This window comes from Cucurbita pepo, chromosome LG13, assembly GCF_002806865.2.
Source record: "Cucurbita pepo subsp. pepo cultivar mu-cu-16 chromosome LG13, ASM280686v2, whole genome shotgun sequence".
In the NCBI taxonomy this organism is placed as follows: Eukaryota; Viridiplantae; Streptophyta; class Magnoliopsida; order Cucurbitales; family Cucurbitaceae; genus Cucurbita; species Cucurbita pepo.
In genome coordinates this window covers 6,890,530-6,916,808 of record NC_036650.1, presented here as the reverse complement: position 1 = coordinate 6,916,808, position 26,279 = coordinate 6,890,530, and the positions used below count along the sequence as shown (strand labels likewise).

Sequence of the window (26,279 nt, the reverse complement as noted above, 5' to 3'; positions counted from 1 at the left end):
AAAAAAAACAAAGATACAACATTAAAAGAAAAGGAGAAAAGGGATGGTTGGTAGTGGCCATAAAAAAAAAAAAACAAACCAGATTTATTTATTCTTTCTGATCCTGCTAGATCCACGATCAGCAACTTGCTTTTCCGAATCATTGGTACGCCATTACCACCCAGAATATCAACTGCATTGTCATTTCCCTGGGAAGCAGCCATATCTTCAATTCTTTTGCTGATAGCCCTTCGTACATAAACCTGTGAAGCACAAATCAATAAATAATATATACTATTTACAAATTTAAAGACCATTGATGAATATTAACGTCTAACTGAATACCAACCATGAGAATTGCGTGGCTTCGTGAACTTTCTGTATTCAGTTTTGTATTGGCTGCATGGCGATTAGACTCACCAATCTCTAATAATTGTAAAAAGTGATCTATATCTTGAATTTTGACGACAGTAACACCAGGAGCTGATACTTCTCCAGTTTTGGGATCTTCATTAATAGGGATGTTTACCTTTTCAGGAGCTAGCAAATCTTGAATAGATTCCATATACAACTGAGAACAAATAGAGCACAGTAAATTCTGATTTCCCACATACATTAGAAAACTTGTAGATTCTCACTCTGGAAAAAAATCTTTAGTAGTCCAAAGAAAAGCTATTGAGCATGCCAACGGCAACATTCTTGTGACCGAAATATATCAGATACAGAGATTCAGGCTTGTTCATAGAAACTAGATTTTGGATTTTCTTCCTTTTTAATTTCAGTTCGTCGGCAAATAACCAAAAAAATTAATAGTGGAGAAAAAAAACTCAACTTGCAGACTTCTCTTTTAAGCAAATAATTAGGCTGACGTATTTGATTTCAAATTTTTATTTTTCATAAGATTGAAAATTTTAGAGATTTACTTAAAAGAGAGTAAATAGATTATGTTGCACCATTAGCCAAGCTCGAAATATTCATATGAAGATAAAGAGTTGGAATATGAAGAGCAGACAAGACAGGAGGCCAATTTCAACCTAGCATAAATCTATATTTTGCTGCTCAAATTTGTGGAATTCACCAATCCAATAATATCAGCTTTTTATATATTCTTCCAGCATTTTACAGCTTTCGAGTCTTGCCTAAACAATTATAAATGATCAAGATCGATCCTAAATTAACCAACTAAAAGTAGAACGATAAAGCAAGTTCAAGAAAATAAAAACTGCATCAATCTATCAAGTAATTGGCTGCAAAAATCTACTGACACTAAAGTTTCAACTGTTCAAAGTAAAGTACTCAGAAACAAAACAATCAGAAAGATTCACAAAAAGTAGTATGAGAATTACCATTCATAAAGGCACACGTGGATAGTACCTGCAAATAGGAAATCTCCACGCTGTCCGAAGTAGGAGATACATTGGCAATGATGTCTTCCAAAGCTCTAACCATGATACCACGTTCAGAAGCATCTTCTTTACCCATCCTTCCAAGTGTGTAAGTCTTACCAGTACCTGTTTGACCGTAAGCCATAATTGTGCCATTATATCCATTTAGCACGCTCTGCAAAAAGTACATCAAACTTATTAATATAAATATTAACTAGCATAGTCTGTAAAGACTAAAAAGATGAAATGATAGTTATCTATACAATAAGAAGAACCACCAGATAGGGGAAGCACACTAAAAAATGTCTATGAAAATTAAGATCACACATGCACATACACAACCTTTGATCCACAACACATATCAAACATGAAATTTGAGGAATTATCAATGATTTCGCTTTTCAGTCACTAACCTCAACAACAGGTTTTGCTACCACTTCATATACACGCCTTTGAGAAGAAGATTCCGTAAAAACTTCATCAAAACGATATGACTCAGAACTCCAGTTGTTTTTTCTCAATTTCAACCGCTTCAGCTACATGGTAAAATAAAAAGATACAAAATGAAGAAGATCGTTATGAGCACAGCTCCCACAAAAGAAAAGTAAGAACAAGACTTGGAAGCACATTAGTAACTCGTGCCTAATGATGAATTGATAGGCTGTTGATATTATGTATACTAGAGATATAAATCTTAAATATTTTTTATCCAACACATGAACCATGTCAAAAAGCAGAAACTCCAACTTATTGATGAATATATAAGATTTTCATGATATAATTTTGTAATTATGTTGAAAATTACCTCTGGCTGTAATTCAACACAATCAGCAAAATCTGCATCTGAAAGGAGATCCTCAGCATTTCTAGGTCGAACTCTAACAGCCACTCTCACCCGCTGAGAATCTATCAAAAGATTCACGGGCAAAAAACATCAAACCCTGATCCTTATACCAAGAAGATATGCTAGCTTCGCAAATGCAAGAAAATCCTTTTCAAAATTTATTCACCAGAGAAGCTAACCATTTTAGTATATGCAGATGTAATGATCACCCTAAAGATGGATAATTCGAGTATGATGCTTAGATGACTGTCAAGGCAGCCTGGTTTGGATAAGATTTCACAGGGATGGAAGAAAATGGACATTTAATAAGGAAAATAACACCTCTCATCAAATTAATCATTTTGTATGCTATGTATATCGTTAATAGTAAAAATATTTTCCCAAGACTTTAAATCGACAAATATACAATTCAACTACTTCTAGTAAGAATTTATCACTTAACTAAGAAGCAGAAACCTTTAGGTATTCATATTGGAATTTACACAGGCCAGGGACTATCTTAAGCATCACTGTTCCGGATAAGGATCATCTCCGTGATGTTTCTGCGGACTACTATTCACTGTTTTTCCACTAACCGTTTAAATTCCCACCAACACCCAACGGAGTTCACACAAAAACTCTGTTAGTTATCATTCAAATCTCGTCAGAATGACTGAGATAGCAATCATCATATTACGTCAACATTTGATCATTTTAGTCATTGGTCCTTCCAAAATGATCACATCGGAGAAAATATTCGTCTTTGTATACTTTACAAATTCTTTAAGCGCCTTTTTCTTAATTCAACACCTGGCATGTTAACCCTTCTCGTACTGCGCTCATCACAAGAGAACAGGCATATGCATCGAACAAAGTTTAGTAACAAAAAGAATGTACACAATTACAACTTCGAACTGTGCGTTTAATAGGTTCCCGCTTAAGTTCCTTGAACTATCGTATTTATATTATTGGTTCATTTGGTAAACGAGTTTCTGAATGGTAGCAGAGTTCTATAAAGGCAAAAATCCAATTTCGTACAATCCGCTTTTGCTCAGCTGGAAAATATCCTCACACCGCAAAAACAAAACCATGAAGTTTGCAAACTCACGGTCAAACAGAGATGCGCGAGTTAATACTCATTTAAGAATGTAAAGACATCATAACCTCAGAGAGAAAACACATAATGAGAACAAACAAATCAGACTAACACGTATTGAACCAATAACAGTCAGAAACAGAGCAACACGGCAAGCATCCAAACCGCGCAAGCAAATAAACTAACACAGAGAGATAAAAAGAGACAAATATCAAAACCTTCATCGGCGTCAAACGAATGAGACCTTGAAGTAGAAGTAACTGAGCGTCGAGAAGTAGTAGACGCTTTATTACGAGCAGATGAACTGAAACTCTGTCCATGACCAACACTTTTCGAAGCAGCAATGGGGAAAGCAGAGGAGTTATTATGAGCAGGAGAAAGCGGAACATGATGATGAATACCTTGCCTCTCGGACCTCAAAGAAGACCTGAAACCATTACTGCCAATACCACCAATACTACCAATACCACCACCATTCGAAGCCATTTCTCTTCCAAATCAAAGTCTCCGATCAGAGCATGTAGCTCAAAGCTTCAGATGAAATTGAACACCGAAAATCGAACGCACATTTACAGGACGACGACGACTCCATGGCCGAATATCAGAGAAGTTGAGGCCGGCACGTAGAGAAGAAGAAGGAGAGAGAGAGAGAGAGAGAGAGAGAGAGAAATGGTTCCCGCGTTGGCAAATGGGTAACGTTTGGGGCGGCAGCGTTTATTAATTAAATTAAATTAAATTTATAGCTATTTAATTAAATGGGCATTTATTTTAATCCCAATAAAAATGTCACTTATTTTTTTATTTATTTTTAATTCAATAATCCCTCCTTTTAAAATAATAATAATAATAATTAATAAATAAATCGACTTTATTATGTCAAAACTAAGACTAAAAGTGTATTTTCTTCTTGTCCCCATTTAATTTGTCGGTTTGTTTGTGATTTTCTTTTCCAATTTTTTGAACATTTGTTAGTTTTATTTTTTAAAAAATATATATAAAAAAAAAAGAGCATAAGTCAAAATAAAAATAAATAAATAATTTTTACTAGGAAAAATATATTAAACAAATTGTCTGTTTTCTTTTGTTTGATTTATAAAGACTTTGGATTTTAAAAATTTTAATTCTATTATTGCTTTAAAAAAAATTTAAATTTTTCACATATTTAAAATATAATTATTTTAATCCATATTTTAATATTAATGAATTAATTATATAGGTTTAAGTATGTGTACTAACATGTTACTACGAACATGGCTACAGACCAAATAAGATAAAAGACGAACATTTGGTCTATCATCCAATGATTGTTTTGAAAGTTGATAGACTGAAATAAAATAAAATTTAGAATAAAAACATATATTTTAAAAGTTTAAGGACAAAAATAATATACGAGCAAGATGTAGAACAAGAAAACTTTCTAACCTATCAATTTTTACCCCTCGTTCGAAATTATAAATAATTAAAGAAATCATTTTTTTATGCATCACGATGAACAGAAACCCATTATGAGAGGGCGATAAAGATTTATATTTTCAAATTTATTTTACGACTAATAAAAATATAGAATGTATGAATTTTTTTCTATTTCGAAGAGCATTCACTTGAACAATACTGATATAGCAACGATTTTAACTACTAACAGGTCTACTATCTCGTTTCGTTATCAGCACATGACTTCAAAAGTGATTTTATTGCAAAAATAGTCTATGTGATTAATGATCGACGATCTCTCTCGTGAGGTCTATAGCTCTAAAATAAGATTTATGAATTACGGATTTGAAAGTGAGAGGTCAATAATTGGTGCATCATGTCTCGACGTGGAAATTGTAGGGACCTCAAGAGACATAGGTCTCATTGATAATGTTGTAGGACATTTATATTTCCAAAGATTTTACAAGGAACTTGAGTATAAAGCATTATAGCACATGCAATGTTTTTCTCACAATGTTTTAAAAAAGGACAAACAATCCCTCTTATTGGAAATTATTGTTTGACATTTATTGAAATATTTATGCTCATAACCAACTTGAGATGAATTATTCCTCAATAAGTTATAAGTTTATTGGAGAGATTTAATGACTTTTTACAGCCGATCGTAATAATAATAATAATTTTGTTAATACATATATAGAGATACTCGTTTTGTTCGACTAAAATTATTCTTGACGTCATCCTCACCTTTCTCCGGCTTATCAGTAGTTTACTCAGGGTTCTAACCTCAACCGTTGGCAACTAAACATGAGAGTTGCACTTGTTGCGAGACTTAACCCAACACCTTACGATACGAGTTGATGACAACCATGCACCATCTGTATTCGCGTTCTCTAATGCACTCCTGTTTCAAGAGGATTCATGGCATGTCTGCATTTTCAAACTAATTTTTAAATATATAACTAACACGATGAAAATTTTGACATCATATCAAACTAACCTCTTGAAAATCGAAAATAGTTCGACTAAGTAAGATTGTATGTTTTCATCCAAGAAGCTAAAGATTTGAAAGCTCGAATCACTCACATGTTGTTAGAACTCGTTAAAGAGAATAAATCAAGTAGAACTATAATCGATTCATTAAACTGATTACCATAGTCATTTCTATTTCTACGGTAACTTTTCAATCTCAGTAAAAACCCAGAAAGTCAAAAATGAATAGGGAATCTCGTACCTGTTGGAGTTTTGAGTTAATGGATGGTATCAATATCCAGTTGAATGATATCCATTTTGTCAGTCTGAAGGACGATTCTGGTGGTACTGTATAACAAGAGAGGCTCTGCTGTCCGTTTGTTTTTTGTTGCTTCATTTTGGTGACAACGGATGGGAATTTTGTAGTCGGTGCAAAGCTGGAATCTGGACAAAAACCATGTTCCCAGATCTTGAGTTATTTCAGATAATACATAGATCTTGATAAAATTGAAGTGTGGGACTGAATAGAAAGTTAAGCTAACCCCGCTAAGATTTAGAGGCCAGATAAGCATTCTTTATAAAAGTATGAAAACTTATTCATAGCAGACGCGTTTTAAAAAATTTGAGGGAAATCTTAGAAGGAAAAGTCCAAGGAGGACAATATCTGCTAGTGGCGGGCTTGAACTATTACAAATGGTATTATAGCTCGACAATGGGCGGTGTGCCAACGAGGACGCTGGACCCCCAAGGGAGTTATTAGGATTGTGAGATCCCACATCGGTTGGAGAGGGGAACAAAACATTTCTTATAAAGGCATGGAAACCTTTCATTAGCAAACGCGTTTTAAAACCTTGAAGGGAAGCCTAAAAGGAAAAATCCAAAAAAGACAATATCGACTAGCGGTGGGCTTGGACGATTACATTTTTGGAACTCGTTTAGAGTGAGTTCCTCCTTTTCTTGGTGTGATTTCATACCATCAACCGACCGACGTGGTGGGAAAATATCACAGTAATGGGCTAGTACCTTAAATAAGGTCAGATGCTAACCTCTAGACCAGCAGCTTTTACAAGTTCCCGAACTTCATGGTTCTTCCTTCATGTACCAACAAAAGCACAGTAAGTTAGTTAGGAGCTAATGCATTACAAGCACCGCATGCAGAAAACAGGCATTAATATATTTTCCTTCACAGACTGCTGCATAGCATCAACAAAAATAGAGTAGAACTCAAATATCAACAACATTCAAGTTACAAACCAAGAAACTTTGAAGGTCTATGCAATCATTACTTCAAGACCAATTAGATCAAACAAGAAGGAATGAATGATTTGAGAGTGCATAGATATTTAAAAACTATAATATGGATGGATAAAGCACCACGATACACAGACGGGGGCGTGATACATTTGATTGACGTGGTAGTAACTCCATAGAATCGGGTGTGATATGAATCCAACCATTAATCCATTGCATGTACACAAAAAAGAAATTACAAGAAGCAAGACAAAGAAAATTCAATAGACTTTTACCTTACATATTCAAAGCTAATCAATGGACAGGAAGAAACAAAGATTTTTTTAGCACAAATGTCTTTATAATATTAGTATATCAAGAAGAAGAGAATGATATGAATTGAAAAAATACTAAGAATCATGAATTGGAGTATGGGGTGGCAATAAATACCACTTGACTCTGTAAAGCGTTGGGAAGACTTTTTGAACTACCATTTTTTACTTGATTTATTTTCTTTAATTTTCATTTAATATATTTTAATTCAAAGCCCTTAGTAGTTGAATTACCGTGATGTTTGGATGATCATTTTGGACTATTTAAAGGCATGTAATATTCAAGTTTGATTATCATTTTGAATTCAAAATCGTGTGTTTCTTGAAACTTTTCGTGTTATATTTCTTTTCCAAATCTTGCTATAGGTTTGAAGTTAAGCTAATTCATTGAATTAGTCTTAATCAAGCTAATTCTGGGGTGAGTCGTCTTGAGATCTAAGAGTGATCATCATAGATTCAAAGTTCGACGGAGAGTTATTCATCCTTATAACGAGCTCTGAGTTGGAATCATTTTAGCTTTATTTGTGAAAGTTAGCAAAGATCCTAAAAGGACATCTAGCTTTGCAAATCCAATATAACTTATTGCATATCTGAAAAGTTTGTCAATTTGTGAAAGTTTGGGTTTGCAAAGAGAGTTCCTTCGTTTGCAAACTTTCACAAATAGAGCTAACTAACGAATGATTCCAACCAAGAGCTAGTTAGAAAGAAATAATCTTATATCGAACTTTGAATCTATGATAATTACTCTTGGATCCTAAGACGATTCACTCCAGAATTAGCTTGATCAAAGACTAATTCAATGAATCGACTTAACTTCAAACCTAAAACAAGATTTGAAAACAAAGATAACACCAAAAAATTTCAAGAAACACAAGGTTGTGTATTCAAGATGATAATCAAACTTGAATATTACATTCCTTTAAATAGGCCAAAATAACCCTCCAAACATAATGGTAGTTCAACTATGGACTTCGAATTGAAAGCTATTAAATGAACATTGAATAATAAAAACTATCACATCAATAGTCATAAATGGTAGTTTAACTAACAAAGACAAAAAGTCTTCAAAACACTTTCCAGAGTAAGGTGGTATTTATTGTCGCTCCATATTCTACAATTCTTAACCTTTTTTCCATTCATATCATTCTCTTCTTTATTTGATATACTAATATTATAAAGACATTTGGCTAAATCTTTGTTTCTTCTTGTACATGGACTAATCTTTGAAGATGCAGTGTAAAGGTCTTTTGAATTTTTTTTACCTTGATTCTTGTAAGTGCTCCTTTGAGTAATAAGTGGTTGATATGCAATGGAAGCCATCAATTATTGTTGCCTCACTAATTGCTATCAGGTTCTGGTTACTAAAGGCACCATCTATTGCTGCAATGTTGGCATTTTCAGAAATCAAACATTCAAAATTTTAAAAGCTTGGAAATGAAACTTATTCTTCTTTAATGTAAAATTGAAACATCTTTAGATAATTTTGACAACATTTTCTTCACATTTTCCTTAAAATTTATATGGCATGATTGATGTCTTGATTCATATCAATTTCCTTCCCCATAAACCAAACCACAACAAACAACAAATAACAGAGCACAAACTATCAAACAGAAAAATTGAAAAGTATATATAGACAGTGAAAAAAAGAAGGGTACGCATAAAAGAAGGCTGCGAGATAGAAGAGCTTGAGCACCTATCAACTTTTTCTCTGCTCAATTGATTGGAGCTTCTGTTAATATAGTTGTTGATCGAGGCTATAATTAAGCTCATATATCGCATAACAATGGTGTATAAACCGCTCAGATTGTTCAATATCTCCATTCTATCCATAGGTAGTATAAAGATTGGCTTATAAAGATTGTGCCAAGTAAAATCATCTTTAGAATCAATTTGCACCGACTTGCAAGTTTTTAAACTCTCATGACTTTACTTTTAGTTTCCCCAAAAGACCTCATATAATAGAGATATATTCCTTACCTATAAACCCATGATCAACCAAAAGACCTTATACCAATAGAGATATATTCCTTACTTATAAACCTATGAATTAGCCGAGGCAAGACTCCCCACCAACAATCCTCATCCTATCACCACACCAAGCACAAAACAGAAACAAGTAAAGAGTAAATAACAAGCACAAAAGAATGCTGTGGAACAGAACACGCCGAGCTATAAGCCATAATTAGCATTTTGACCAAACAACCATCGGAAGATCGGTAGATACACTTAAAAAACTTATCAAGAGTAAGAAGCACAAACCTCCAGCGGCAGCAAGAACTTTACGAGACGTTGTAACGAATCCCTAATATTCTCATTGTAAAGTCTACGCGCAGCCTTCGAATGCTTGGGGGCTCAGTACGCGTTTATCAGCAGAATTCTTCTTCTTCTTCTTGGGCTAGGTTTCATCCTCCGACATGGATTGAAGAAACCGTGTAGGCGAATGCTATTGGAGCTTGAGAGTGCCATCTCCGCCGCGAACTATCCAAAGAATGATGAGCTGACCACCGGTGTTTCGATCAATGAACTGAAAAGGATCTTCAACTTCGGATTTGGGCCAAGAGTTTGGGGGCGCGAATGTGATGTTCAATTCCGACGAAGATGAAGATGAAGATGAAGAGGAGGCGTTGGAAGCGGAACTGGAGCGAGAGAGAACAGGAGCTGCGAGGAATGGCGCGAACGAGGTTTGAGGATGAACGAAGGTTTTGAGAGATGATGTGAGTAAACTATTTCTATTTATATATTGATGTTAATATTATTTTTTAAAATTTTAAACTATTTTTTAAACGTTAATATCGATATATTAACCATAATTTTTTAAAATAAAGGTCGGAGATGTTAATAATATTAAATATTTTTAATTATAATATTAATGATAACAATAATTTTTTTAAATGAAGGTGAAAGGTATTAATATTATTTTTAATATTTTAAGGATATTTGTTTAAATATAATATTAACAATAAAAATATTTTTTAATATTTTAAAATAATTAAGTGTATTAATTTTTTTTTAATTAAAAGTTTAAGAGTAGTAAAAAAAAATTTTAAGATTATTTTTAAAAAATTTGAGGAAATTATTATAATTTTGAACCCTAATTCGTTGGTTCTTACTAAGAAAGGCCCAGACTCCGAAGGCCCAAAACATTGGGCTCACGAGGCCCAAAAACATTTCTCCCAGACGCGTGGGTTAAACGCGCGCTTTTTTCCATGGAGTTAGAATCCGATGAATCAATCAGAGTTCGCGCAGGCAGCATTGGTTTTCTTGTTGAATTCTGAGTAATGGAAGAAAAGGGCAAAGTAGGCGTCGTTGTGTGTTGAAGCCAGGGCTGGATTCTTTCATCTCTGCTGAATTGATCGTTAACCGCCGAGAATACTGCTCCAATCGTTCTCATTTCAGAATCTGCGATTTTCGAGTGAGTTCATTCAACCATTGGAAATTACTGTCTGTTTCTTAATCATTGTAAATGGAAAAATCCGAGGAAGTAGGGAAAAATACGATAAGAACGAGCTCCGAGGAGGAGGAGGAGGAGGAGGTAGAGCGTGAACCTTCCAATTTTGAAAATGGCGATGGAGAAGATGAGGAAGTTGAAGACGAGGAAGAAGACGAGGAAGATGAGGATGATGAGGATGACGATGAGGAGGAACCGCCGCGGAGGAAGCCTATTTTGGATGCTTCTAGGTTGATTGCTCAAAGGTCTAAGTTAGAGAATCTGGTTGAGCGAATGAGGAAGGAGAAGGTCAGACTTCGGGTTCATGATATTTTGATCAAGGGAAACTCGAAGACCAAGGATTCTCTAATCGAGGCCGAAGTGGAGGCTATTAAGAATGCCTCAACTATGCAAGAACTGCTGGAGGCCGCGGGCGTAGCCAATGCCAATCTCCAGAGGCTCGAGATCTTCGACTCTGTCAAGATTACTCTTGATTCAGGCCCGCCGGAGCTCCCTGGTACCGCAAATGTTGTCATCGAGGTTGTGGAGACGGGCAACCCTCTCTCCGGCGAATGCGGTGCTTACACAAAACCTGCGGTAAGATTTTGTTCTGTATGTATATATGTAGATATTCGTGTCTAATGCGTTAATCAATGGCTTGTTGTTTGATAAGATATTACCGAAGAAGGAAGAAAAGACCTGCATTGATATAGTTGTCTACCCCTCTAAATCTAAACGGTTTGATATCTTTTATGTGGCTTGTGCTTGTCGTGGTTCCCTCTTCAGATGTGCAAATTCTATACCCTAACATATGACAGAAGTGATTTGCTGCAATTTAGAATCTAAAAGTGAGCTTCCCAGGTAGTAAACAATGTCGATCGTATGCTCCCTGTATTTTGTACCTTATACACTATCTGGGCATAAAACTCATTAGAACTGTTCTGGAGCATGAAGGTCGTTACATTGGTGATCTTACACTCATTTCTTGCCTTAAGAATGGTTGTTTGTTCGAGTCATTATTCAGTATATGAGTATGAGAGTGAAGTGAACTATGTAGTGTCTTGAATTAAAGTAGATTGGAAGGAGGGTCATACTGTTGTCCGTGTGTGGAAGCACACTTCTCTGTCACTAGTAATGTGAAACCAAGATTTTTTTTTTCCCACTCTTATCATTGTTTTCAGAAACTTTACTCATGGCACCAAACCTCGTTACTATGGATATCGAACTTTTTAATGATTATTACATAACAATTAGAAACCCTGAGTTCTTAAACTCTGGTTATTTTTTTATGTGATCTCACTGTTCAAAACCAGACTATTGTTCCCTTCGATGATATATATATATATATATATATATATATATATATATATTTGTATAATTGGAATTCGTGCATGAACTATTTGGCTTGCTATCTCTAGTGGGAAGTTTGAAGTGGTATAATGCTTTTGTAGGCTCGTTCGTGGACTTTTGAAGGTTCTGTTAAGTATAAAAATTGGCTTGGATATGGGGATTTATGGGATGGCTCTTTGGCCTACGGTCCTAATCAAACATCTGAGGTGAGTGCCGGTGTTTATTTACCTAGGCTGAAGCGATTGATGACTCCTTTGGTGGCACGACTATCCCTACTTTCCCAAGATTGGATGGAGTTTTCATCTTACAAAGAGCGGTCTTTAGGTCTTTCTCTTGGTTTATATTCTACTAAGTATCATGATTTGGGATACAACCTTGGATGGCGCACCATAACTGACCCTTCACAGATGGCATCTAATTCAATAAGGAGACAACTTGGAAATAGTTTACTTTCTTCTCTAAAATATACTTTTAAGGTTGACAAGAGGAATTCAGCAGTGAGGCCAACTCGAGGATATGCTTTTGTTTCTACTAGTCAAATTGGTGGCCTTGCACCTGATCACCGGAGCTTGCGATTTGTCCGCCAGGTTTTCTTCTTGTCTTTTTGTCTCTCTTGTAACAACAAAACATTTGCGTAAGCCTGCATGTAGTTAACAGTTCGTTGTTGGACATTCATACTTGTACCATGCAATACTTGCTTCGTTCAATGTTGAGGAAAACTATGTTTCCAACGTTTGACAGGAATTTGATCTACGGTATGCCATTCCTTTCGGCTTTGATCGTGCTGCCATGAACTTTGGAGTCTCTGCCGGTGTTGTCCTTCCTTGGGGAAATGGATTCTTGAACAAGCCATCATCCCTTCCAGAACGCTTTTTCTTAGGTGGTGATTTCTCTCCAGTATGCACCATTGGAGGCCCCACAACTGTGTGGGGATTTAAAACGCGTGGAATGGGACCAACTGAGCCAAGGCGGGAAGTGAGAGACGAAAATAAGGGTGAAGACAATGATGCTCTTGGAAGGGATTTTGTTGGAGGGGATCTTGCAGTCACTGCTTTTGCTGATCTTTCATTTGACCTCCCACTTCGCTGGTTAAGAGAACATGGAATCCACGGACACATCTTTGCTGGTGCAGGGAACCTTGCTAAGTTGACAGAGAATGAGTTTCGTAGTTTCTCTTTTCAGAAGTTCATGGAAACATTCCGTACCTCTGTAGGAGTTGGGATTGTGGTTCCAACAAGACTCTTCCGCCTAGAGGTCAGTCGTAATCTCTGATTTGTGTGTTTTATTATTTTGGTGCCTAATTTATTGGTCTGGGTTTGATCCTATATAGTGTCATGCTTGCTGTTTCCACCGTATAATTTTCTTTTGAACAGGAAAAGGGACACCTATTGTAGAATGCTGTTCGATCTTTTATATACTTACTACTTATTCTAGTTTGGTTTATGAACAGGGGAACTTCTACTACATATTGAAGCAACAAGAGCATGATCGTGGAAAAACTGGCTTTCGGTTTAGCATTTCTGCTCCATCATAAATATTGAATTTTGACGAGATTTCATGTCCAGGAGTTACAGAGTAAGGCGGAAGTTAATTTCTTTCTGGCAATTTGTTTCATTTGCTTATTGACAGCTGCCCTTTCTTAGTTACAATTTGAACTGGTTGAAAAAACTTCCTTTTACACGTCCAGGGAAGTGACAAAAAAAGGAAAAAGAAAGTTTTGCTTCAACCATGGAGAATGGAGAATAATTTGATTTGTGATGCTGTATTTGAACAGGTTACGGAAATTTCCCCTCAAAATTCGTTCCATTAACCCAAATGGGCGGATAATTTTCTTCCTCCATCAATGAAATGAGACTTTTTCATTTCATAGCTTATATGGTTTATGATTTTCTGTTTCTCCACTATATATTTTGTGCTCATCATATGATCAATTTTGCTTTGAATAGAATCAAATACCTTCATGCCTGCATTGTTTTCCACCCCATCTAAATATTCCTGAAAATTTTGTTCTTCTAGAATATTTAAATGCTTAAATCCATTTTCCACTTGGAATTTGGTTTGTGATTCTATTAGATCATCAAGCTTCTCAAATAGAATAGTATAAGTATGGTAACGGTCCAAGCCCACCGCTAGCAGATATTGTCCTCTTTGGGGGAGAGGTTTTCACATCCCTATAACATGTCTACTAGGGAGAGGTTTTCACATCCTTATAACAGGTATGCTAGTGACATCCTTATAACAGGTCTACTAGGGAGAGGTTCCTTCTAAGAGGTATGCTAGGGAGAGGTTTTCAAATTCTTCTGAGAGGTATGCCAGGGAGAGGTTCCTTCTAAGAGGTATGCTAGGGAAAGGTTTTCAAATTCTTCTGAGAGGTATGCCAGGGAGAGGCTTTCACATCCTTATAATAGGTCTACTAGGGAGAGGTTTTCACATCCTTATAATAGGTCTACTAGGGAGAGGTTTTCACACCCATATAAAGAATGCATCATTCTTATCTCCAACCGACGCGAGATCCACACCTTCACTCTGTTTTTCTTTCTCCTACCCTGCCTCTCTCTTTTATTAAACTATTTCCACTCTGGGAAAGGGATCCTGGTCTCCGAGCTCATGGTAAGCCCACCCATCAAATTATCGAATGCCTCAATTGGGAAAGTCGACATGGCTCTGCTAAGGTCATGAATGTCAACTGTCAACACACATGAGAACTCTCTCGTTCTTATGAGAACTCTCTCGTTCTTATGAGAACTCTCTCGTTCTTTGTGGGGATAGGAAATGTGTTAGCTTTCTTATTTCTTAACCATGTGAGGAATTTCATGACTTCAAGAAATCTTGCCTTTTGCTACCTTTCTACCCCCTTCTTTGATTTTTAAATGTCTATTTTGGGCCTTGTTCTTTGACTGCTTTCACATCAAGGATACAAACGGATTTTTTCCCTAAACTTTCTACACATTTTCTTATGGACTTGCTTGACAAAAGGCTTTCTCCTCTGACTGCTTTCACGGTTGTATGTCAAAATTTTTCTTATTACCTTCCTTCATTGTTTGCCATAAAATAAGTACTTATTAACGGTGTGATATCATCGAATGATATGTTGAATACCGAATGGACAAAATATTTACTGTCACAGTATTATTTTTTTTAGACATAATAGTGTTCTATGTAGGAGGAATATGAGAGAATTGGGGGATTTCATTGGAGTTCAAGTTGCAGTTTCTGATAATGGAAACACTTTTTTACTGAGTATGTTTCAATTTCAATAGTCCCAAAGAATGATGAGTTGTTCTTATAGATTACATTCAAAATTCACACACTAATACTTGAAGAATAGATTTCCTACTCACCAGAAGATGGTTAATGGCGTGGAGATGAGAGACATTCATATGAGATGGTCGAGGGAGGCGACACTATGCTGAAATGATCAATGAATGAAGAAAACCTTGATCAACAAAAGTAACGTTAATAAACTGATTTAAAATGAAAAGTCATCTTTTGATGTCATCATATCATTTCAAGCTATAGTTAAGGGGTGACGATACGTATATTGATTGCTCCTAGTTCATTGTATGTTTTTCACATTTTTAAAAACCACATTTAAAATGTTGTACTAAATTGCACAAATAATTTTTTTTATAAAAAAAAACACTATTATTTTATCGTTGGATTATGAAACACTCATACAAGTGGTAGTACTCACACCTATTTGATCTCCTGACCTCATTTCACGACATTCTTATGTTATGGGGTCTCGAAAGATTGAACTTAGCTATTTGTTTGAACACTAGACTACTACTAGAAAGACGAGACTACGACGACTGTTCACATTAGTGAAGCGACTGGATGCATAAGGGAAATGCACGTTTGTGAGACCTTAGTCCGGATGCATAGGAAAGTCAACCTACGAGCACAAAAAGTAGACAATCTAACCTTACACTAACCCACGTTATTAGAAACTAACTTAAAACATAATAATTATCAATCACATGCACCCCACCACTTACTCTTCTTTACCTTAGAATTTAGCTTCAACGTTGGGAGACAATCAACCAAGTTTCTTGGACCAAAACTTCAGAAAGTAGAGGAAAATAGTTTGTAGCATTCTTTAATTTTGTAATTCTGTTCTAGTATACGCTTCCTTTAGAGATTCTTTAGAGATTCTATTACATAGTCGTGAGCGTTCGAGTCAGTATGCACATAACTTGACTATTTAACCGTTGGGATAGACACCTTCAAATCAATTCGTACATATTTCAAAGAAAAAAAAATGTACCTCACCACATCATAGTCGTGCTCGTTGGCTATATCTACCTTTTTTTTAAGCAAAGCTCTTTAATTTTTCAAATATTTTGAATTTCAAAGTTTCATATTCTTCTTATGCTTGATTATACAGCGCTCCCCACTAAAGCAAAGCCTCCACCTATTTATCATCACTTAAGACTTCCAAAAAGGTTCAAGCATTCGGCCAGCCCCTCATGTTTAAACAAACACTAAATATGAATTATGGGCAGAGCTCTGAATTGAAAAAAGGACCATGAACTCAGTGGTTTCACTCTGGTCCTTCTATTAAGAATGAAAAGATAGAGGTAAACTTTCGATCAAGATCACAAAGTAATTATAGCCTTCACCAATAATTTTTATAACTGGAAATTCTTAAAAGTTCATACAAATTGGACAGCAAAATGAAAATGTGATTTTCAAAATAATAAATAAAACAATCTTGAGTAACTTATTCTTTTGGTATGTGTTAGGCTGCACTATATCAGCCTAGGGCAATCACAAGTTAAAGACAAGATGCAAAGAAAATTTATTTTGCACCTGATGCTGAGTTTATTATAGTGGAGGGCTGAGTTTTCCTGAAAACTTTCTGCTCGGTTGGTTGGTTGGTTGGTTGGTTGGGTGTTTGAAAACCTTGAATTCAGACAAGCAAAATCATGATCATGAACATGTATGAACTGAAATATTTTAACAAACACAAAGCATTAAAGGTACTCACTAACTGTGCTTTCCATCGTGGAAGTGGGCATTCTTTGAAGACTTGAAAGTTTCTAAGAACTGCTTGGCCTTCTGTAGTTCTTGCTTCTGTCTTTTCTTGTCCCAATTATGTTCATCTGCTAATATCTCGATTACCCGAGGCAATGCGTGATTAGCAGCATCCGTATCAAGGAAAGCGAGCCGTGATCTTCTGGCGATGAAATCTACTGCAGATTCACAGTACTCATGCCGAGCACAGTATGCAACCTCAGCCTCCAAGAAGGGGTAGCCATGGGCTAACCGCTTACCCAAATTCTCATTCTATCATTAAAAAAATTGATTTAGTCCTTGATAGTTTATTGCACAAACAAGATTAAAAAGGGTCTCTACAAACTAAAGGTCGTCATTTTATTAGAATGTATAAGCCTTTAGCAACTCCATTGATGTTAAATCTCTCTCGGTAAGATTCTGTTAACTAGACGTTTTTCGGTTTTTGAAAATTGTGTTTTTCACCCAATTTTTTTACCACAGTTTTCATCTTTTCTAAATTCTAAAAAAAAATAAATCTTTAAAAACTACTATTTTTTTTAGTTTTCATAACTTTGCTCGATAACAAAACAAAGAAACCAATAAGTTGATGTAGGGTTTATATAAACTTAGATTTCAAGAACTAAAAATAAACAACGAAATCGTTATCAAACAAAGGCTACGTTACTAAAATTGAATTTTCTTTCGGTCTGACTCCAATGCACAGCTAGTTCCCTTCCCCAAATAAGTTAGTTGGATTAATATTTAGTTCAAAAAATGACTAAGTCTGAATTTTCCAAATCACCTTGGCAGACTTTGCTCATGATGCCTACGAAAAATTAAAGAAGTTGGGAAAAAAGAAGGTAAGAAGAAAGAGTAAACCATTAAAAGGAGAAAATTAATTAGACCTCACAAAAAATCCCAATTTCTTGACTTATCTATAAGGGTCTCGGCATTCCTTGGTACCACACTCCCCACAAGACACACCTGTAGCTGCGCAAGACCAAATCAGGCCGTAGGATCGGAAGACAGCTAAAATAGCTGCTTTTACAACGATTACACCAGCTTGGGGGAAGGGAGAACATGGAGTTCCTTTCTTTAACCATGTCTCCTTCTCCAAGGGACCAAACTAAAACTTTTACCCCTTTTGGGCACTTTCTTCCTCCAAAAATCTATAAGACCTGCTCAATGAAACACCATCACCATTTCCTTTGGTGCGTTAAGGAAGGAGAAGAAAGATTGAGGTAAAACAAGGCCTTTTGAATCAAACTCCACCATGTCTAAACCCTTTGGTCAGAACCGAACACCTTCAAGAAGGTGAGATATCTCAATCCAAGTGAGTACTAGATCCCCGCTATATCAGGCAATCCTTGACCGATAAAGATACTGAACACCGAAGTTTCTCCGTTGAGGTTGTGATATTGGGCATCAATCTGACCAGAAAGAGATTGAGGATCCATTACCAACTTTAATCTTCAACACTTCTTTATTTTCAGATTAAGGAATAATGTTCCTAGGACTTGCTACAGAGCTATTATAGTGAATCCTTGTTCAATCCATACTTGTAACGAGAAATCCTCCAAAGGGGTAACCACAACAATTTGGAGGATAAAGCCACATTACCATCCTGCAGATTGTCCCATCTGAGAGTTAAGGGTGCCAACCACTTACTTTTGTAGCATATGTAACCACTATTCCTACGCCTATTCAACCTTAATATGACTATGCTATCAATATACAACATGAAGGGTAGTTAAAGCAGATAACTGTTTTAGAGACACGTGAAATGGGTACGAAAAGAAAGAAAAAAAGAATAAAAAGAGTTAGCAATGGTATAGAGAGAAACACAAACCTGGGCTATAGCGGCCACTTTTTCACCTAAAATGCCATACGCAAGAGATAAATGTCTTGCAGCTGCAGTGTCCATAACTCCGGGGACAACTTTACCACTATGACTCTTCTTCATGCGTAAATATTGTTGAGCTAAGACAGTAAAATATGCAGGTCCCCATCCATCTCCACCAACAAGTCGCAGCTTGTTAGTTACACATTCATTTGTCGGCTTCAGCTTTCCGGACTTTATAGCTGCATTAACAGCATCTTCTGCCATGCTGAAACCAGTTCAAATCAGAACTATACTCGTGGTAAAAAGAAAGTGTGAAGACATTGAAGGCAGAAGAAAGGTCGGAGGTTAAAAAAAAAATGATAAAATCAGATAGAAACGAGCATTTATGTGATTATGTCTTACAATTCGATAATGTGGTTTACTCTAGACTATAAGATAAAGAGTGTCAAAACATCTAAGGTGCAAGGGTCACTATGAGTTCCTTTCTGCCAGCCAGCCTATACGGCAAGAACTTATTGACTGCTTACTACATGCATTAAGATTTCCATTTCAGTTATTAACAATTCTCAAGCGTGTAGGCCAGATATTTTATGACACAGCCAGGATAATAGTACCTCCGATAAGTAGTCCATTTCCCGCCAGTAATTGTGACCAATCCGGGATAATCTTCACAAACAACATGATCTCTTGAGATGCTCTCCGTATTTTTAGCTGACGGATCTATAGCCAAAGGACGAATACCACTCCAAGCTGAGAGAACATCTGTTCGCCGCACCTAAAATTAGAAGAGGAATTCAGTTTGGATCTCTTGAAGAAGACTATCAGAATGGAGGAAATGGAATCAATTTTTTTATCACGCGCAAGTGAAGCTAACTAGAACAACATAAACAACTTTTCAGGGGCCATGAAGGGCTTAAACACTGAAACCATAATATATAAGTTATCCATCAGGCACAATCTCCACCTACACATCTACAGTCCCCTTTGCTGCATCAAATACCAGCAGTCAAAATCATATCACTGATAACCATCTGTTTGAGGTAACTGTTAGCCTCAAACATCCACATGACGGAACAGTAAAATAGACATAAGTCTGAGTCATCTTTAAACGTATTCTCCACATGCAAACTTAGGAAGAGATGACTAACCTTAACTTTACTGCTACACAAATACTAAACAGAAAAAACCCACAATTTTATTTTAGCTTATTAAGTGTTAAAGAGACTTAAAAATTACTGTGCTAAAATGCTACCCTCTTTTCTCATGATATTACCCCTACAATCTTTAACACTTGGACATTTCATAGCAAAGGGGGATAATTCAAAATTAATAGTTGGAACAAAAATAAAAAAATAAAAAAATAAAAAAATAATTAGGAATCAACAGAGCCAAATCATATAACTCGAACTTAATACATGAAACCAAAAACGATTAGGAATCAACAAAAAACAGTCATCTGCTATACCTTGAAAAGTTTTTTCTTTTCTTTTTCAACGCATATTTTGCTACAGATTTCGATTGTGAGTACTTATCAACTGAGGTTACAGGCAAATCTTATTGAAGCAATGTAGCATAGCAAGTAGCAACAAGATACAGATACATAAGCTGAAAGAACACTACAACTACCATGTTTTTTCTGGTCCAGGAAATCAAGTAAGATCTTTCAAAATGTTAATTTCCTAAGGATTCTAAATCATCAATGCCATAGACTGATTAGATAAGAAGACAAACAATAAACAAAAAGACAAAAAGATAAAAAGATAAAAGGGATAAGAACTTTGAGCTTCAACGTTCTTATCACAAAGCAGGAAAAGACAACCTTGTATAAATTATGGATGAAAAGCACAAACATAAATGCAGATAAATACATGGAAATCAGGAGGTCCCTAAAAAAAATTTCGAGCTGTTTTAAATCTTAACATAGCTATTCATGCAATCAAGTTATATTGAAAAAGAAAAAGAAACAGGTGTTAATGATCAATCAAATACCTTTTTATGGGTTAGAATATAAAATCACATACCTTCACGTTAAGGTAATCAGAGATTGCATCCAGTATAAACTGAATTTCATCCTCGTGTGGCTCAGGAACCATAGTGATGCCAGTGTTGGAATCTGTGGTTCCAGCAACTGTTCGTCCTAACCATGGCAGCATAAAAACAACACGCCCATCCTTGGTCTTGGGAACAATCAGACCCATTCCTTCGGGAGAATAATAATCAGGGAGAACTACATGAACACCACTGCTGGGACAGATCATAGACACTGCCTCTTTATCGGCCATCTTTCTCACTGAGTCACAAAATGGCCCAGCAGCATTGACAATCACCTTTGCATAGGTATCAAACTCTCTACCTGGTACACATAAATAGTAAGTGACAGTGAGGATCAGATAAATAAAAGGAATATATAAGCGAGTCTACAATTTTATTCATTACTCCATTACTTATTTATTTGTGTAATTTCAACTAGCATCTATTGTCATTTGTGCCACATACAGAACCATGTAAAATTTAGTTCCATCTTCCAACAGGAGATTCTTGGGGTGATCTTAAATCAATATAGCAAGTTGATCAACAAAAAATAGACAAGTGTTTCAAGGATTCTAGTCATGTGTCGAAGATGATAATTTTTCAGGGCCCCTCTACTGATGTCCAATCCTTCAACAGTAATTGCCACAGAGCAACAAAATCGACATGGGAAAGAGAATGGGGAAAGGGTAAAAATATATTTTTTTTTCGAGAGAGAAAGGTTGAACCATGAAGATTCCAATTCCAGTGAAACTGTAAGCATCCACATGACATGCCCTGTAAAAATTAACTTAAAAAAGGTTTTTCAAAACAACTCAATTCAGGTGTAGAAGATTGCAAAAGAGGTATTTGGCACCTGACAACTTGTCACGAATTGTCGCTCCGATGATTCGATCACTGCCCTCATCCTTCAAAAATCCCACGACTTCTGCATAATTCAGCACCGCCGCACCAGCCAGAGCGGCAGTACAAGCAAGCCCCACATTGACCCGCGAGTCATTCATCTGCCCATCGTAATACACAACGGTGCCTTTCAAACTTCTGCCCTGACCATTCCTAGCAAGGGTAGGGAAGAGCTCCACGGACTCCTGGGCAGAATAGTACCGAGACAAGTGCAAGAGGCGAGACCCTGCAACCAAATCGTACATCTTCAACCCAATCCAATAGTAGATGACCTCGAACCAGTCAAAACAAGGTGTCATGCACGGCAACGCATGGCATAGGTGTGGTGCATTTTCAATAAACTGTTTTCGCTCCTCAAGCGCATGAAACACCAATTTAAGCTGCTTGTAATCCAAATTGAACACTGCTTTCTCCAAATACCGCACGCCTGAGAACGAATACGAGACATTTTAGCGTCCAAGAACTAGAAACCGAATACAATTCCATGTTATCGTTATTCAATCCATTCGTATCCAAATCTACCAAAATTATAAAATTTAGTGGCAGAATTTCACCGTATCAATCATTATTCAACGAACGACCAAAGTAGGAATTTCGAAACAAGGTTACACGGCTTACTCAAAGAACGAACAATGACAGAATTTCAAATTCATTAAATTCTCAGTACCTCCATGAATGAGCTTGGTAGAGCGCGAAGACGTCCCGGATGAGAAATCCTCGCGCTCAACGAGGCCTACGCGAAGTCCTCGAGTAACGGCATCGAGCGCGACGCCACATCCAGTGGCGCCTCCACCAACAACAAGAATGTCAAGAGGATTGACAGGGCTGGCACCGATCAGAGCCGACTCCTGAACCGATCGGGGCGGAACAACTGCAGTCAGATCATTGATCTTGTTCCTGTATGACTCGAGAGCGTGACCACTGGTACCACGGTCATTAGAAGCGAGAGAAGGCTGAAGCAGGATTGATCCGCCGGCAGCGGTGGCTACGGCGGCAACGGCGATCTTACCCAGCCGTGTGGCTGTGGCCATAAGGGCGGTGATCCAGGACCGCGGGAAGAAAGATGTTGATGATGTCGTGTTGCAATAGAATCGCAGTGAATTTATGAAAATAAAATTATAAATTGATTATTTAAAAGCTTAAGGAAAAATAATAATAAATAAAATATTTAATTTATATTTTAACATTTTAAATAGTTCGTAAATCCTGAAATTAGTTTACAAAAAAAGAAAAAGTCAAACATCAAATTACATTGAAATAATATCTAAAATATAATATAATAATTAAAATAACTAATCAAAATAATAATAATAATAATAATAATAATTGCTTAAAAGATTATCCACGTGTTAGATCAATAGCTCGCTTTGGAAATTGTGAAAATTAAATAAATAGGATAAATAGTTTTTTTTTTTTAATAAATAAATGAAAATAGCTTGAGATGGAAATACAGGTAGTTTAAATAAAAACGGAATCCAGAATAAATAAATAAATAAATAAAATTATAGAAAAATGAAATATGGAAAGTCCAAAAATATATGTGAATATAACTTAAAAGAGGACAGCAATTAATTAAAGAAACGAATATTCTTAAATTTCAAGTTAATTTCCATTATGGAATATTAAAAGTTTCAAATTGTTCCAATAAAAAAATTCTTTTTTTTTTTTGGGTTGAAAATAGAAGAAATATTTATTATTCAATTTCAATTGATTTTGTTACTATTTATTTCAATTTGGAAAGTAATATTGATATTATTTATCACATTATTTACAAAAATTATATAAATAATATTAACGGTGTTATTTATAATTTTTAAATATTAGTCATATTTATTTTCTTTTATCATTTTAAAGCTTAAAAATTAAAATTATAAACATAGGAAGTCGAGGATTTAAAAAAAAAAAAAAAATATATATATATATATATATATATATATATATATATATATATATATATATATAATTATGATTTGTCCTTGGGTGTGAAGAATCTTATGGGCGTTTCAACTTTCATCTGCACCCGAATAAAGGCACTGGTTTTCAGGTAAATTCACAATATTCTTATATATTAAATATATTAAAAAAAAATTAAAAAAATTAAAAAAAAAAAAAAAACAGAAAAAAAGAGCCTCCGTAGGAGCACGTGACCCGGCGGCGGCCACCGTACCAAGTGGTGCCGGGATCCACGTGACTGTACCTCTCCGGTTCACCCATTCACATAAAAGAATACATGTCTTAAATTTGTAACTTTTTTGGTGTATTTTCGTTTTAAAAGTTTTAATTTAATTTCTTTGAGTTTAAATTGAAAAAGAAAAGAAGAAGAAAAAAAAAAGTCTCTAAACGAATGAAAATTCCCCAAAAATATTATTTAAAAATTAGACTTAATTGAAAAATGATAATCTATAAAGGACTAAACCATATATTTAACTTTCAAATTTAAGAAAATTACTCGGCCAAACTAAAATTAAATTCAATGTCGTCTAAAATCAATTTGAGACTTTCAGAATTATAGAAATTAAATTAGAACTAAATGTAGGAAATACGAACCCAAAATATATTATCTTCTAATTAGATTACCAGAAAAGAAACAAGAAAGAGAGAGGTCGAGGGATCACTAATCGATACTATGATTGCAAGATCGACATGAATCATGATCAAGTGATGAAAACATTTGGCCAGAGTTCGAAATATTCTAAAAGCTTCCACGAACATAAGCATAAGCATATTTCAACTGACATAGACTATCTCGACTAAAAGATTCACTCAAGATAAACCCATCCACATAGAAATGAGTGCCCAGTTTGATCCCTTCAATGCACTTAGAGATTGCATATAGAGTTTCAGTTTATCCACTCCAACTAAATCCTATCTAAAAGAAAGAGGAAAATAAGCTAAGTAATGATTCTATCAGTCACAGCAAATATAGTTTACCAAATGCAGTTTGTGGTTTAAAGGGAGGAATGAATCTTTTCACCATTTTCATATCTGTTTAATGTTACACTTTTAGATTTAAGATATCAACAAGTCGAATCAAATAACAAAGCGAAAGGCTGCAGGACTCACCGAACTATACACAGATCACATGGGAGCAAGCTGATTTCCTGAAAATTAAGCTGCTGCTGCTGATAAAATCATTCACGTCACGGCAAGATCACGAGGAAGTTGGTCGTGGCAAGCGCTTCGCTATCTCCTGACAAATCAAATAAAGAAGAAATGTTTGATCTTGAAATGTATTTGAGTGGAAACATCTGGTGAAATCTACAAAGCCATGGATCTTAAACATCTGGTGAAATGTGTTTCTAGAGAAGCGTTATATGAAAGGGAGACAGGGTCTCAGCTAAGTGATCACGACAAAACTATCGAACGTCTTCACATATTTCAAGCCACGAAGTGTATTTCTCAAAGATTTCAATTTTCGGGTAAAGTATACAAAATAACTAATTATCAGAGGACTAGTCCATTTTTTCAACAAAAAGGTCGGTCGTATAAAAAAAATCCTAACAACTAGCTGTTTCATAAAGCATCCGAACGAGCACGAATTAGAGAGATAGGCGAAAGAACGTTCTAGTCCAAACAGACAACAAATCAGCTAAGAGGTAACAGTCAGAAAAATTCCAACTGAACTTGTCCTCCAACGAGCCACCATTTTAATGGTGGCGTTGAGCAATCGTGACAAGATAAAACCACCGATAGAGATTTAAGGTGAACGTTCGACACCTTATGGAGCTAGCATAATGACAGATACAACCACCATACAAAAAGCTGGGGTGAAAGAACGTTCGAACTTCACATCTTCTGGATTTCAATTACCAATTGAGAATTGGTGTGCTAAAGTTCCGCAACTTTAATGAATATTATGAAGATTTCTGGCTATGACAATGACTAAAGCAGATTCTGAACTTCTAAACGTCAACGTGCACTAAGGGATGGTAGAAAATAATTAAAACTGTTTAATACCGCTCTTCGAACTGCGGAATATCATAAAAATCGCTATACAAACTTATATATCAACAGCAGCTATGAAAGTCATACTAAAAGGATAAAATCAGGAATACCTCAAACAGCTCGTTTATATTATCTGCAGTCTTTGCAGATGTCTCAATAAAGAACATTCCATTCTTCTCTGCATACTCAGTCCCATCCTTCAAAAGTAAAACAAAAGTATCTCATATTAGTGAGTTACAAGATCTTTTCCCCATTTTGCAAAAAACAAAATAGACGAAAATGATCTCAGGACGCCATTTGATTGAATAACACTGAATTTACCTGAACAGATACTTTCCTTTTCTCTAGAAGATCGGCTTTGTTACCGACCAGTGCCAAAATGATATCAGGGCTGCCATGCTTCTGTAGCTCCTGTAAGTGCCCAATATGCCCAATATGAATCATGAAGATTGTGAATTAGTCTAAGCTCAAAGGAAAACCCAATCAAAATGAACGAACACATTAACGATAGGTCCCCCCCCCCCCCCCCCCCCC

At 35.7% G+C, this 26,279-nt stretch overlaps 4 protein-coding genes and 1 long non-coding RNA gene across 9 annotated transcripts in view; 1 reads left to right on the top strand and 4 right to left on the bottom strand.

Moving 5' to 3' along the window:
* Window positions 1-3,946, bottom strand: part of LOC111808876 (kinesin-like protein KIN-UC) — a 12,075-nt gene extending 8,129 nt beyond the window's left edge. The window contains exons 1-6 of the mRNA XM_023695097.1: window positions 3,502-3,946; window positions 2,170-2,270; window positions 1,778-1,900; window positions 1,354-1,539; window positions 329-550; window positions 80-242 (exon numbers count right to left, since the gene is read on the bottom strand). Coding sequence (XP_023550865.1) covers window positions 80-242; window positions 329-550; window positions 1,354-1,539; window positions 1,778-1,900; window positions 2,170-2,270; window positions 3,502-3,769 — 1,063 coding nt within the window. The 5' untranslated portion in view covers window positions 3,770-3,946. The remainder of the gene's footprint in view (window positions 1-79; window positions 243-328; window positions 551-1,353; window positions 1,540-1,777; window positions 1,901-2,169; window positions 2,271-3,501) is intronic.
* A 1,317-nt stretch (window positions 3,947-5,263) lies between these two features.
* On the bottom strand, window positions 5,264-9,939 carry LOC111809030. Of its 2 annotated transcripts, none has more exons than XR_002817169.1 (5): window positions 9,284-9,939; window positions 8,511-8,628; window positions 6,733-6,778; window positions 5,949-6,130; window positions 5,264-5,644 (listed from the first exon to the last, which is right to left on the bottom strand). It is a non-coding gene; the product is annotated as an uncharacterized LOC111809030 (long non-coding RNA). The 2 variants fall into 2 exon arrangements; XR_002817170.1 differs by having other exon boundaries at window positions 9,511-9,939.
* Window positions 9,940-10,478: 539 nt separating this feature from the next.
* LOC111808897 (sorting and assembly machinery component 50 homolog B-like) lies at window positions 10,479-13,900 on the top strand. Of its 2 annotated transcripts, XM_023695131.1 has the most exons (5): window positions 10,479-11,275; window positions 12,130-12,615; window positions 12,770-13,282; window positions 13,479-13,603; window positions 13,716-13,900. In XM_023695131.1, exons 1-4 carry the CDS (start codon window positions 10,715-10,717, stop codon window positions 13,560-13,562), a joined length of 1,644 nt encoding a protein of 547 aa, XP_023550899.1. In that variant the 5' UTR covers window positions 10,479-10,714; the 3' UTR covers window positions 13,563-13,603; window positions 13,716-13,900. The 2 variants fall into 2 exon arrangements, with proteins under 2 accessions (XP_023550899.1, XP_023550898.1); XM_023695130.1 differs by having other exon boundaries at window positions 13,479-13,900.
* A 2,724-nt stretch (window positions 13,901-16,624) lies between these two features.
* On the bottom strand, window positions 16,625-22,891 carry LOC111809039 (glycerol-3-phosphate dehydrogenase SDP6, mitochondrial). Of its 2 annotated transcripts, XM_023695360.1 has the most exons (7): window positions 22,468-22,891; window positions 21,754-22,227; window positions 20,891-21,222; window positions 19,484-19,644; window positions 18,876-19,134; window positions 17,019-17,317; window positions 16,625-16,933 (listed from the first exon to the last, which is right to left on the bottom strand). In XM_023695360.1, coding segments are annotated over exons 1-7 (1,890 nt in total). In that variant the 5' UTR covers window positions 22,832-22,891; the 3' UTR covers window positions 16,625-16,932. The 2 variants fall into 2 exon arrangements, with proteins under 2 accessions (XP_023551128.1, XP_023551129.1); XM_023695361.1 differs by lacking the exon at window positions 16,625-16,933 and having other exon boundaries at window positions 17,018-17,317.
* Window positions 22,892-24,687: 1,796 nt separating this feature from the next.
* The window catches only part of LOC111807995 (ras-related protein RABF1-like), a 5,375-nt gene continuing 3,783 nt past the window's right edge, over window positions 24,688-26,279 (bottom strand). For both annotated transcript variants that reach the window (XM_023693745.1, XM_023693744.1), the window contains exons 6-8: window positions 26,067-26,156; window positions 25,856-25,942; window positions 24,688-24,990 (exon numbers count right to left, since the gene is read on the bottom strand). In XM_023693745.1, the coding sequence (XP_023549513.1) occupies window positions 24,952-24,990; window positions 25,856-25,942; window positions 26,067-26,156 (216 nt within the window). In that variant the 3' untranslated portion in view covers window positions 24,688-24,951. The remainder of the gene's footprint in view (window positions 24,991-25,855; window positions 25,943-26,066; window positions 26,157-26,279) is intronic.

Bases quoted from the DNA above. Each gene is read 5' to 3' on its own strand.
- LOC111808897 (XM_023695131.1), top strand. From the start codon at position 10,715: ATGGAAAAATCCGAGGAAGTAGGGAAAAATACGATAAGAACGAGCTCC. The intron at 11,276-12,129 runs GTAAGATTTTGT...ATGCTTTTGTAG, and splicing joins GTGCTTACACAAAACCTGCG to GCTCGTTCGTGGACTTTTGA. The intron at 13,283-13,478 runs GTCAGTCGTAAT...GTTTATGAACAG, and splicing joins CAAGACTCTTCCGCCTAGAG to GGGAACTTCTACTACATATT.
- LOC111809039 (XM_023695360.1), bottom strand. From the start codon at position 22,831: ATGGCCACAGCCACACGGCTGGGTAAGATCGCCGTTGCCGCCGTAGCC. The intron at 22,228-22,467 runs GTACTGAGAATT...ATTCGTTCTCAG, and splicing joins TACCAAGCTCATTCATGGAG to GCGTGCGGTATTTGGAGAAA. The intron at 19,645-20,890 runs GTATGTGATTTT...TTCTAATTTTAG, and splicing joins CTGATTACCTTAACGTGAAG to GTGCGGCGAACAGATGTTCT.